The sequence below is a fragment of the Lolium perenne genome, chromosome 6 (assembly GCF_019359855.2).
Source record: "Lolium perenne isolate Kyuss_39 chromosome 6, Kyuss_2.0, whole genome shotgun sequence".
NCBI classification, from domain to species: Eukaryota; Viridiplantae; Streptophyta; class Magnoliopsida; order Poales; family Poaceae; genus Lolium; species Lolium perenne.
Genome location: NC_067249.2, coordinates 134,957,650 through 134,970,238, shown reverse-complemented (window position 1 = coordinate 134,970,238; position 12,589 = coordinate 134,957,650). Strand labels below are relative to the sequence as shown.

The following is a 12,589-nucleotide window of genomic DNA, read 5'->3' as shown; positions in this document are numbered from 1 at the left end:
CGCCTGGCAGCGGCATAACTGCTTCGTCTTCCGCGGCATTACTTCCGGGCGGCGCGCTGCAGCCTTTGCAGGGCCGCGTTAATGCCCTGCCTCGGCTTCCACGAGCGTGCGGCAGGCCATTGAAGGCGAGATGGCGTCGGAGCCTCTTAAAGGGACGCTGCCGGCGCCCATTTTCCCGACCAAAACCATTGCCAAATCCACAGTATCCACCACACAGACGCCATGGGGAAGAAATGTTGGTCGTTCCGGAAGACGAAGAACGACTAGGAGGCTAGCGGCTCGCGTTCCGGCAAGAAGGCACGGGTCGGCCGGTACGTCCGCGTTGACCTCGCGCGGTAGCTATGGGAGGAAAACCGGCCGGTACCATGGCTGGACGCGAACTTGCCGGGAGGGGGCTGGTACCTGAACTCGCGGCGCGTGCCGGTCCTGCCCGTGTCGCGCGAGGGACAAGAGCGGCGGGACGAGGTGCGCCGCCGCCGAGCGATCGTGCCGCCGGATTTGCAGGAGGATCCGGCGTACGGGCTAAACTCCTGCAACTGGATTTCCTCCGGGACGTGGGAGTTCGACGCGAGGCGCCGCACTGCCTACCTCGCCGACGTAGGCTACTTCGAGCGCGAGATCGCCTCCGAAGAAGAACAGAACGACCAGGAGGACGCGGACGAGGACGGTGACGAGGGCGACAAGGACGAGGACGTGACCATGGCGCAGTACGACCACGACGACGGTGGGCCGGGCGCCTTAGGAAGTATGATACAGATAGATAAAAGAGAATATCTAAGGCAAGCAGTTCACATTGTCATATAATCCCTCTGCCCCATAATATAAGACTAGGTCGCCGCGCCCGTGATGAAGATGCGAGCCATTCAAGGCATGCGCTGCATTATATCTGACAATTGCTTGTTGATTTTGCTGGCCCTGATTGCTTTGTGACATGATCCGTATTTTTGTTTACGTCATTTGCATATTTGGTGTTTTTCAAAACAAAATTATATTATATGTAAACAATGACAGACAAACAGATCGCAAGAAATACTATGTAGATGCCTCTGATTCATTTTGCAAAACAGGCAGTCCACAAATACGTTTTTGGAACCATTTCCATCCCAGAATCAGAAGCTACTAACAAATGTGCGTGCTTTGTAGGCCCTTCAGCAAATGAAATACGAAGATGTTGTATAGTTTCTTTCCCATGGTCAGACAAATCAGCATATCTTGTAGGTTTTCCTGGTAAAGGTGTCCAGAATTATACAAATCTTTGTCCCTTGTGCTTCTTCCCGGATAGTGAAAATGGTTAGAATCTATAAAAAACAATGCTAGCCATCTATCTTGAGGCCATCGTGTAGAAGAAATTTGCTAGCCTGAACCCATCACACATGTTAACAGATCTGAATTCATAGTCAATGACAACAAAAAGAAATAGATATCCTTCATGGACAACCAATGTTCTTGATTAGTCTAGCAAAAACTAAGTGTAAAAGTTCAGAAAGTAGTTAATTTGCAGTGTATTCTTTCCTGATGATTGGTGACTCGTGAGGAAATTCATATCTTAGTACAGTAGTTAAGAACCCCACAGAATTCCGGAGAATATACATGTTTGACCTTACCAATACCTAGTGTACATCTGCAGGAAAATTAGATAAAGATCAGCTGACACATGTGATGTTCTCATGAAACCCAAATTTTCTTTGCACTTCAGTGTAAACTAATTTTCTGAAAGTAACAAATTGCATCATCTGCTTCCATGAACTTTCCTATAAAGGATCAAATATGATCATTACAATTGTATGATAACCTTTCTTTGACTTGATTTGTGAAAATCTACGATATGTTTCGGAGGTGTACCTTAATTATGCATCTTCATCGTCATGTTCTTCCATTGGATGATCAACGGGTGGGATGAATAATGTAGATTGTCCCTTGTTTGTTGCCAATGCAGGAGGTGGTGCGAAGTTGCAGCTAGGCCTGACTATGGACTGGACGTCATTGATTGACTCAACAGTAAACCTCTAGATGGAGAACACAAAGAGCATATTCAGTAGCAGGATGCCATAGGAAACACACTTCATGGTCGACAACGATAAATCTCACGTCTCTCCAACTCGGACAACATAGGCTCAGACGACGAAGACAACAGAATAACAGGTGGAGAACCAGCAGCAGACAAAGGCAAACCACCAGCCGGAGAATCAGCGGAAGAAGTCGCAGCCCATGCAGGACAATCCAAAGAAGCCACAATGGCTGGACATGAAAAATCAGAAGCTGCAAAGCGGTCGGAGCGGCCAGGTCCACACCCGACACGGCATGGAGACCTACCCCACACTCCAGGCATAGCAAGAGAAGAACCAACATGGCCAGCAGACGGCAGAAGAGTAACATTCTTAAGTCCACAACAACAACTGGCCTCGTCAGCGGCCGAAAGGACCGTGTGCACAGTGCAATCATACTAAAACCTGCAGGAAGAAAATGCACATATTGCAAAACGAAGGGAACAGAACCATAAACCAGAGGATCGTAAACTAACAGCACGTGAACCTAAAATAAGAAGAAAACATGAATCAGAACTGACATAAGCTATACCTATGCTTGACTGTCTGACAGAAGATGCTCAAAAAACCTGGTAGATGATTCTGTTCTTGTTATTCCACATGGACTGAAAAGTGAATCACTTAAAGTGGTTGGTCCTCAAATCAAGAAGCATCTGCTAGCAAGACCAGAAGGTCAGGACATACTATCTGTAGTATACAAAATACGGTGAAAGGGGATAAATAGCATGAAGTCACTATTAGTGAACATCAATTGTATCTCCTGTCCATCATTACCTAGCCAAATTTACTTCAACATGCAATTCACTCCCAAGAGATCTAGCTTGATGAAATTATGCATGTACATGAAACAATTTGAGTTCAAATTATCTGAAACCGTGTGCTAGAAGTTATACCCTGCATCGTGTTCTAATTAGCAGTCAAGCTATTGGAGCATGTGCTGGAACTTATACCTTGCATCGATAAGGTGAATATTTACTCTTGGGTCTTCGATTTTTTTATGGTATGATATTTGTCAGCACATCCACTAAACGAACATCCTGTGACATATGAAAAAGTTATTGTGTTAATATATTAGATACAGAGAATTGGCACTTGGCAGTCAAAGGGGAAAAATAATAATAGGATAGAATGAATATTATAAGTAGCATGGGAGGTAAACATAATACCAGATAGAAGAGTGATGTCTACTGTAAGTGCTTGGAGGACCTTAAATGGTTTTGCCTTGTCTGCAAGTAGAGGGAAGTTATTAGGTTGTGGGATAATTTATTGGATATTTTAGCGTGTCATTCTGAACAGAAGAAGAAAAGCAAATTCATGTATTTTGAGTAACTATGAGTCTGCAAAATATCATGTACAAAAGTAAAATTTAGGAAACTCACATGTAACTCCAATACTGTAAATTTATAGTGTCCATGGAGTCTGATAGCTCACCTATGTACATGGAGAGAGGACCAAGGATCCCCATTTAAAATAGACCTTAAGTAAAATTGTTGGTAATATTAACACCACTCTTCTTGGACTAAGCACTCCACCAATCTCGTCAGCTGTTGAATCAAAAGATGAGTAAATTAGCTAGAACAAAAAGAGAGGAAAACAGAGTAACAAAAAAAAAAACTGAACCTTAGTACTTGTGGGACATTCCATCAAACATGTGAGGATCTATAGCACCACAGTCGTGCTCCTTGTGCTGCTTGGCTACCTGCACCTCATAGCTTCTCCCGTCTGAGAAAAAGAGAGAAATGAGTAGAGAGAGAGCAAGAGGAGTTGATACTTACAAACTGGCAGGGGCGGAGGACACACGCATCGGCAAAAGAGACAGCATCGCCTGGCCCAGCCGTTTGTGTTGCCGCGTGCGTCGTCGTCGACGCGTACGTGCTGGCGGTGAAGGACGGGCTTGCTGTTGCCCGTGGAGGAGACGGCGACGGAGGTCAATCTCCTAGTCTGCACTGGCCTGGCCAGGGATGCGCTGGTGGCTGCCTCCCCTGGTATCGAGGATGCGCATGTGGAGGCAGAGGGGCGGCCAGCCGGCCGTCGGACGCCTCCAGCCGGCTGCCGCCTCCAGCGACGAACACGTCCGGCCGGCTGCCGGGACGGCCATGGCGACCCATGGCACATCCTCCCGGAACAGCCTCGCGACCCATCGACCCATGCTCGTGGCGGCCGACGGGCGGTCTGGTTCCGTGTCTAGTGGCACTCCAACCTCACCGCTGACCCCATGCACGCATCCATCTCCACGCTCTCCGTCGTCCCTTCTCCGGCCGATTTGAGGAAAAGGAGGAGGGGAAAGCCATGTGAAGCGGCATCGATGACAGGAGAAGAGAAGAAGAAAAATTCGCTCGGATCGTGCCACCGCTTGACTCATGCCGCTTTGACCGAACGGACTAACCGTAGTCCGTAGACCCTTTGTATACATGGTGATATTCTCTACGTGGCTTCAAACGATTGGATAAAAAGCAACCATGAACAGTACTCTATGAAGTACCCAAAATTTTATGGTTTTAGCAAAAGGGGTCAGCTTTTATATATAGGTAATAATGATGTTATTACAACACATATAGAAGTATACTGGTTGTAATAACATCGGGAGTGATCACACTATTAGGCACCTCTCTTTTACTGAAAAGACAACAGGAACGCCATGTTTAATGCCTTTCTGAAGTCCGCAACAAATAAATGTACAGTTGTACACAGTTCAGGTAAAGGTTCGTACCAACATCACACTAATAAAGCAAATGCAGAGGCAACGGTGAAACATCTATACAGAAAGAAGAAAACTCAAAACTGAGAAAGAGTTTGTCCATGATTAAGAGCTCATGAACTGAATGTCCTCCAAAGGGTGCATCGCTGAGCCCATGCATCACGGATACTTAACAGTTCCATGGCCAGCAGTTAAGAATTTAAGATATGTTTGGGGAAGGCGACTGTTAAGTTTCACGGATACTTAACAGTCATCTAGCTCAACGAGCTGAGCTCTTCTCTCAGCCGCCTTCTTCCTGACAAAGATGCCCCACCGCATAGCTGCCTTGATTTTGAGCCACCCGACGACAGCTTTCCCAGGTGGACGAGTGCGGTCATCCTCAAAGTTAAAGTTTGGGGAAGGCGACTGCATGAAGGGAGGAAAAGTGAAGGCATCATCACCCAGATTGCTAGATGCTCCACCCATGTTCAAAATCCTTAGCATCTGTTGCATTTCATCATTCTCCAGTATCTCATGACTCCTCAATCTGATCTCTTCCATCAAGTAGTCGTCAACCCCACGGTTCTCCTGCGGCTGTGACCATTGATCGAAAGGACTCAGGCCTGCAGGCTGCATGGACTGACCAAGTGCTGAGAATTCAAAACCATGTTGCTGTTGCTGTGGAGGTGCCAATGCCAACATACTGGAGCCTCCGGACGTTTGAGTCTGAAGGGAGGACCCACTGAACTGGCTATCAGAAGATAGTGCACTTCTGTCATATTGCATGGTAATGTTTCCCGAGACATTTTGAGGGTTTGCAGTGTAGTTTGCTGTCTGGTTTCCATTATATGCACTTCTTGCTCCATCTGCTGAACAGACCAACAAAATTCAGTAATTACGCAGTATAGCAACAGCATAATAAATTCACAAACATAATGGATTCTGCGTATCTATAACCAGAGGGCAGCAGCCTGTTTCTTTATGCATTATTGAATTAAAACTTAAGTACTGGTAATGTAATCAACGCAACTTACAACCACAATGCAAATGTGTCATTTAACACCATCACTGTTACAAATACTGATGATCCGGTTTTAGTGATCTGAATGGGCCAGCTTGACATGACATGCAAATACTATGATATGTGCTACATCACATTATGCTCCTATTATACTGTCTGGAGCGCTGGGCAGACTACACTGACTATGAAAGTATGAAGGCATGAAATTCAGTTGAAATAGATGAATAACCCGATTGAATTAGCAATGAGACCAAGAAATATTACAAGATGCATCAGGACTCTTGGTTCAGATATTATTACCTTCACTCGTTGTTTGACCAGCTTTTCCTGGCAATAACTGTTTCTGTGCATTGATTGAACCATGCAAAGCATGGTTGCTTGTTGAAGCTGCTGCAGTATCACTTCTGGTTGTGACAGATTTCTTTTTCTGCTTGAAGCTAAGGAGTGCCTTACCATCATATTCTACAGCATGCATCCAGTCCTCGTACGCTTTCTTTACCAATGTGTCAGCATAGACCTGCATTCAAGTTGAGCAAGGTTATACTGTGTTCATTAGAATATTAGTGTATCCACAGATGTTTAGCTATGATAATTTAAGTGAGGATATTTTATGATGGGAAAAGATTTAGCTAGGATAGTTGGGCATATGGGTTACACAATCAAGCCTTCGACAATGCATGAGCACATAGCACAATTAACTTGAAACTTATACCACACAGAATATCCGTAGATAATTTGCTTTTGTTATTGTTCACAAGTTTACGCTTGGATTACATAATATTAAGAATTATCTTGAAGTTGAACTTCCAGTTTTTGCTGAAGAGAACAGTAATAATTTGCAGATATTGACTACATCAGCAGACTAACAAACTGAGCATCTATATATGAACAGTCTAGTAATGGAATTTAAAAAGCTAATCCCAGTCTAAATTGACGGGGGAAACATTCCAAATAATAGGCTCACACAAAATGAAGTAAATTTCAGAAGGCATCCTATCAGTGTCCTATATTGCTGACACTCAAAGTGTGGTACAGATGATTGTCTAGAGGGGTCTGCATATTTATGTATATTGCAGGGAAGACCCTGGATGTGCAGTGAAACATGTTGGATGCAGCCCATCTAAGGAATACACTCTTGTCCATGTTGTACATCAGATTAACAAGTATGTAATGTCGTGCAGAACTTGCCAGATGTATCAAAATCAGACTTGAAACACTAACGAAACCTATAGTATTAACAGGCACAACACATGTAGCTAGCAATTATTATATTTATAAGTACGCAATTATACAAACCTTCTGGTTGTCAGTAAGATTTTCGGCTGAAATGAATTGATCATCAGCAATCAAGCCAGTGAACTCATATATGTTATTGAATATTGCACCGACATTTCTAGAATCGTTGGCATAGTATATATAATGCTTTCCACTTAAGACACAAGTCTTTGCATGCTCAACAAGGCTTTCCCACATCTTATTTGACATGCCACTGCCAAGGATCTACAAAGAACAAGGTTGTTAGACCATAAACCAAACTGCAAAGGTTACAATCTGAAAACAGACACAATAGAACTTACACTTCGTAACCTCTGTTGATCCCTAACAAGAAGTCGGAGAAAATCTTCAACTGTATAGATCCCACTTGCATTTAGCTTCTTGTGGAATGCACCATCCTTCCCAACCTTTTCTAATCTCCATACATCATCCTTCAAAGCAGGTGGGTAGTGTTTTTTGTACACTGCAAAATACAATACCAGGATTATCAATAAAAGTTAAAATATTCTAATAGTATGAGTAAATGACGTATATGACACACATACATTCCCCTCTGTGATCCTTAACAGTAAAAGCTTCTGTCTTCGCTTCCCTAACACGAATACCTTCACAAAAACCAGAGGCAACCCTCAGCCCAAGTCTGAATTTTCTGCTTCTTATCCAGCTGGAGTTGTCAGTGAAGATAAGCTCCCCTATGGTTCCAACACCTTCTTTAAGAGTCACCTGGAGGTCACCAGTCAAAAGAGGTCTCTTCCCTTCACGCTCCTTGACAATATGGCCCTCAAACTCTTCTCCTGTCCAACCCTCATCTTCCTCTTTATTAAAGTCACCCTCAAGCACAAGAACATCCAGCTTTGCAGATGACTCAGGTCCTGAAGTGACAACACATCCAGTGTTTGTATCCAGCAGCAAAACATGTATAGCCGCTCCCTGCTCACCTTCTACTTTTCCACCAGTAAAGAGTGGGAGAGAAAGCCTGCTTCTAAACTGAAGCTGAAGATTTGTCCCATTAGGGCCTTCAATTCTTTTTGGAGAGGACCTGTTTTCACTGTGTATCAATATTACATCTCATTAGCGCAGCCAAACCACATCCGTAGAAGAAAAAAGAATTGTAAATCCCAGATAAAATCATCCCGTAAGTGTCTCCACGGAGAACAAGTTATGATGTTGTACCTTCCTTGAATTCTAGCAGGACCCAACTTGGCCAAAGCACGCTCAACCTCTTCACTTACCTATTCCCAGCATATAATGGAACAGGTTTATCAACATGCGCTAACAAAAAAAAAGTCAACAGGCCATACAATAAACACTTCAACTCACAACTCTTCGAAGAATTGGCTCCAGCGATGAGCAAAGCTTCTGTAAACTGTCCATCTTAAGCGCTTCCACAATGACACTGCAATATGTGTTATTTGTCCAGTGATGAGGGTTTCAGAATGTTGTAGTCTTGTAGAAAAGTAAAATTATAATTGTACTTAGTTGGAAGGGTGCAGACACCACAACTATAGCATATTGGCTAATTTTGTCCAAACACATTCTCATAAGCTAGACACCAAGAAAAGGTTAATATGAAGTTATCATGCATTGCATAATCTGAGTTGACAAACTATCAGCACTTAATTGTTCAAGAATAGTTAAGTAGGGCCAGAGAGTGGACAGAGTGCAATGACTAGAGTGTTGATTCCCTAAACTGGATCAACTGTACGAAAGGGAAACTACCAAACCCATGGACAAATACGGTGAAAGAAAAGAGAGTAATTAGCATTGCATGCGGCACCAATAATATATATAGTAGCCAAGATGGAGTACTATTTGACATCTGGTAAGCCAATAATTCAATTACGTATTTGAATCTCTTGACACTGTAAAAGATTATAGTTCAAGACCGCACCCAGAGTTTTGAATCAAGTTTACGCTCGTAAGAGGACCTTAAACATATGGGATTTTGCAGGTGCACAAATGCCAGCAACTTATCATAGCAAAGGAGCCATAGAGGCACAGAAGTGAGCATGACGTGGAGACTCTATTCAGCCAGATGCTACTCTGACACAGAGCTGAGCAGCAGTCACTGAAGTACCAGGTACTAAGTCACATCCTTGAGCTTGCAACAATAGTAAACGTGCTATCCACACAGAATCATCAGGTGGCCGAGCGAGTTCCAGTCCTGCTCTTACTTACCGAAATCGAGTAACAAAACAAGATTAACCGCAGCATTAGCAGCCGAATTAGTACTTCACTCGGCCAGTCTCACCGGAAGCAAGCCGAGTCAAGGATCTAAATCCCGTCCTAATTAAAGCAGCCGACAGCCTAGTAGGTACCTAACCCCCCAAACCGAAATCCTAGCTTGTCCCACAACAAACCCCTGCAAAATTTGGTACTAGTACCGAGATTACCGAGCACAAGGTGGGAAGACGCACCTTGCAAGGGCGGGCACGCGAGGCCGCTTGGCGGCATGGTCGTCGTCACCGCCGCCGGCGCCGCCGCCGCCTCCGCCGCCGTTGGTCTGCTCGAGGACGCGCTTGGAGCCCGACCGCTGCAGGCCCCGTCCAGGCCGCTGCATCGCGCCGGAAAAAAACCCTAACCCTAGCTTCGCCGCGCCGGCGCCGCCAGTCAGATCTGCGCCCCGCCGCCGCCACGAATCCGGGTCAAAATTAACACAGTAATAATTTCGTGGAAAACTAAGGGAAAAAAAAAACAGCAGCCGGAGCCCGATCGAAGGTGGCGCGATACCGAATCGGGGCCGGCGGCGGGAGCTCCGACGGATCGAGCGAGGAGCGGAGAGATCTGCGCGCGCGCGCGGCTGTGGTTGATTGAGCAGTGTGGTGTGGGTGGGAGTGAGCGCCGGCTCGCGTGTTTGTTTCTGCTCGCCCCGCCCGCCCGCCTTTCTTTACGACTTTTATATGTTTTTGTTTTGTTTACTTGCCCCGCTTCGCTCACCTCGGCCGGGCCGGCGCGTGGTCGATGACGGTGCGGGCCCACCAGAGCGTCTGCCTGGCATGATCGTAATGGGCCCAGCGGTCAGGGTAACAGGAGCTTGGTGGGGGTTGATCGGGGGGGGGGTGGCTGCTAGGGGGAAGGAACACATGGCGAGGACGGTGTGATGATAGGATAGTTTTCCCGATGAGGAGCAGCAAGCAATGCAATGCCGCACTGCCGCTCGTTACCGCTTCTTTCCCCGACAGGTGGGCCGTCAGTAGCGAGGCCAATCTTTCTGTGCTATTTGGAGGGTCCAGCCGTCTGCGTGACAGGTGGGTCCTGCGATGAGTGGGTTTTCTTGGTTGGATAGAGAGTTGTTGGTGAAGGACCACAAGAGTGGAGCCCGCGCGACACTGTACTTAGTCAAGGTGGCCAGGATCTTCTGTGCATTTTGTTGTGCTTCGTCTTCATGCTAGGGTATTTTTTTTCTCAAAAATCTGACCCTTAGGACATCTCCCGCGGCGCGACGCAAACGGACGCTGAGCGACCGTTTGTGTCCGCCGTGACCGGAAATACGTCTGGCACCACCTCCAGCGGGGCGACGCAAAGTGATCGGGCCGTCCGCGGAGACGCAAACCTGGCCCAAATATGCGCCAGGTTTGCATCTCCGCGGACACTCAGCGGTCGCGGAAAATGTCCGCTCGGTCCTCGCACGGGCCCGCCTGGCAGCGTCACAACTGCTTCGTCTTCCGCGGCATTACTTCCGGGCGGCGCGCTGCAGCCTTTGCAGGGCCGCGTTAATGAAGTGCCTCGGTTTCCGCGAGCGTGCGCAGCGTCGATGCGTCTTCTCCGCCAGTACTGGCACCGAGGCGTCGCTTCGGCAGTCTGCGGCCGCGTTAATGGCGATGCCTCGCGTGGCTCGCGGTCGTCGCCTACCTCTGCGCACGTAGTAATGGCGATGCCACGCGTGGCGCGGCCGTCGCCCTGCCTCCGCGCTATATATACAGGGGTCACCATGAGCACCTCCTCCCCACAAACCCTAGCCGCCGCTGCCGTAGCGCTGCTTCCTCTCAAGCAGATCCACCATGAGCAGCGCCAGACGCGGCCAGGCTGCCGCGCCTCCACCTCCACCTTCACCTCCCACTCCACCTCCTCCGGCGTCGAGCTCTTCCGAGGAGTTCGACTCTGAAGACAGCACGGGCGACCTCCTCGACCCGGTCAGGGACGCCGCGGCCCTGGCACTCGCGGCGCAAGAAGCAGAGGAGGAGCTGGCGGGCCACGCGGCGTTGGACGCCGAGCTGGAACAACAGAGCTCGCGGCTGCCGCTGCAGCCGAGGACTCCGACTCGGAGATATCTTGGTCATCCGATGACCCTGATGCGCCGACGCCGGAGGAGAGGGCGGCGGAGCAGCGTGCCCTCGTCGAGTCTTTCGAGACGCTCAAGGACGAGGCCGTCAACGCGAGGCTGGAGCAGTGCCTGCAAGAGGACGCGGCGGCGCACCGAGCCATAGCGGCCGCGCGGGAGGCGGCGGAGAAGCAGGCGACGGAGCGACGCAACGACGGTGCCGGCCCGTCAGGAAGCAAGTAGTCTAGGCCTATAGATCTGTTATCACCAGAATTTGACCGAGTCAGAGGTAGGCCGCGATCAAGATGGGCTTGAAGAATATATACGGAAGAAATACGTGAATCGGCCTTATATGCAAAGTTTGGGCTAGTTTGCCCTTGTATCTGTAACATAGTAGGATACGTGTCGGTTAGTTAGAGTTTGGCTCATGCACGGTTGGGATTATTCCCACGTTAGAAAGTCTACGGACTATAAATATGTATCTAGGGTTTATGAAATAAACAACAATCACGTTCATCACAAACCAATCTAGGCGCATCGTCAACTCCCTTGTCTCGAGGGTTTCTTCCGGGTAAGCATCATGCTGCCTAGATCGCATCTTGCGATCTAGGCAGTACAAGTTTATTCGTCGTTCATGCGTTGCTCGTACTGAAGCCTTTTTGATGGCGAGCAACGTAGTTATCTTAGGTGTGTTAGGGTTAGCATTGTTCTTCGTATCATATGCTGTCGTAGTGCAACCCTTAGACATCTAGCCGCCCTTACACCTATCTTAGGTGTAGGGGCGGCACCCCGCTTGATCATTATTTAGTAGATCCGATCCGTTATGGTTGCTCCTTGTTCTTCAAGGATTAGTTTAATATCTGCATAGTTAGGCCTTACAAAGGGTTGGAGGATCCAGCGACGCGTAGGGTGTAGTTTGCTAGCCCTAGACAGGATGTTCCGGGGATCAACCTCGTGTTGATTTTTAGGCCTTGTCTAGGATCGGCTTACGATCACCGTGCGTGACCGCGAGGCCCAATCACGAGTAGGATGATCCGATTATGCGGTGAAAACCCCAAATCGTCGTAGATCGTTTTAGCTTTATCTTGATCAAGCAGGACCACCATATATTCGTACACCTCGTGCGAATCATGGGTGGATCGGCTCTTTGAACCGATTCACAGGACAACCTGAGAGCCGATCGAGGCTCGTATTTAATGTTTACGTGTATGCCATGCAGGAAACTAAGCGAGGCATCTCCATCACCTTCCTGACCAGGTATAGGTCAGGTGGCACGCCCTTGCACCAGCATCGGACGTGCGTGCCGGAGT

General features: G+C 47.6%; 1 protein-coding gene and 1 long non-coding RNA gene across 4 annotated transcripts; both read right to left on the bottom strand.

The window, feature by feature from the left end:
• Positions 1-1,443: 1,443 nt before the first annotated feature.
• On the bottom strand, positions 1,444-3,758 carry LOC127334454 (uncharacterized). The gene is made up of 5 exons (XR_011747279.1): positions 3,666-3,758; positions 3,477-3,589; positions 3,212-3,271; positions 2,996-3,082; positions 1,444-2,698 (listed from the first exon to the last, which is right to left on the bottom strand). It is a non-coding gene; the product is annotated as an uncharacterized lncRNA (long non-coding RNA).
• Positions 3,759-4,656: 898 nt separating this feature from the next.
• Positions 4,657-9,907, bottom strand: LOC127334453 (calmodulin-binding protein 60 D). Of its 3 annotated transcripts, none has more exons than XM_051360906.2 (9): positions 9,749-9,907; positions 9,436-9,634; positions 8,339-8,414; positions 8,192-8,250; positions 7,564-8,066; positions 7,321-7,481; positions 7,040-7,243; positions 6,044-6,260; positions 4,657-5,591 (listed from the first exon to the last, which is right to left on the bottom strand). In XM_051360906.2, the coding sequence occupies exons 2-9, from the start codon at positions 9,576-9,578 to the stop codon at positions 4,987-4,989; spliced, it is 1,968 nt and encodes a 655-aa protein (XP_051216866.1). In that variant the 5' UTR covers positions 9,579-9,634; positions 9,749-9,907; the 3' UTR covers positions 4,657-4,986. The 3 variants fall into 3 exon arrangements, with proteins under 3 accessions (XP_051216866.1, XP_051216868.1, XP_051216867.1); XM_051360908.1 differs by having other exon boundaries at positions 4,657-5,588; positions 9,749-9,906; XM_051360907.2 differs by having other exon boundaries at positions 9,436-9,897.
• Between the last annotated feature and the right edge of the window lie 2,682 nt (positions 9,908-12,589).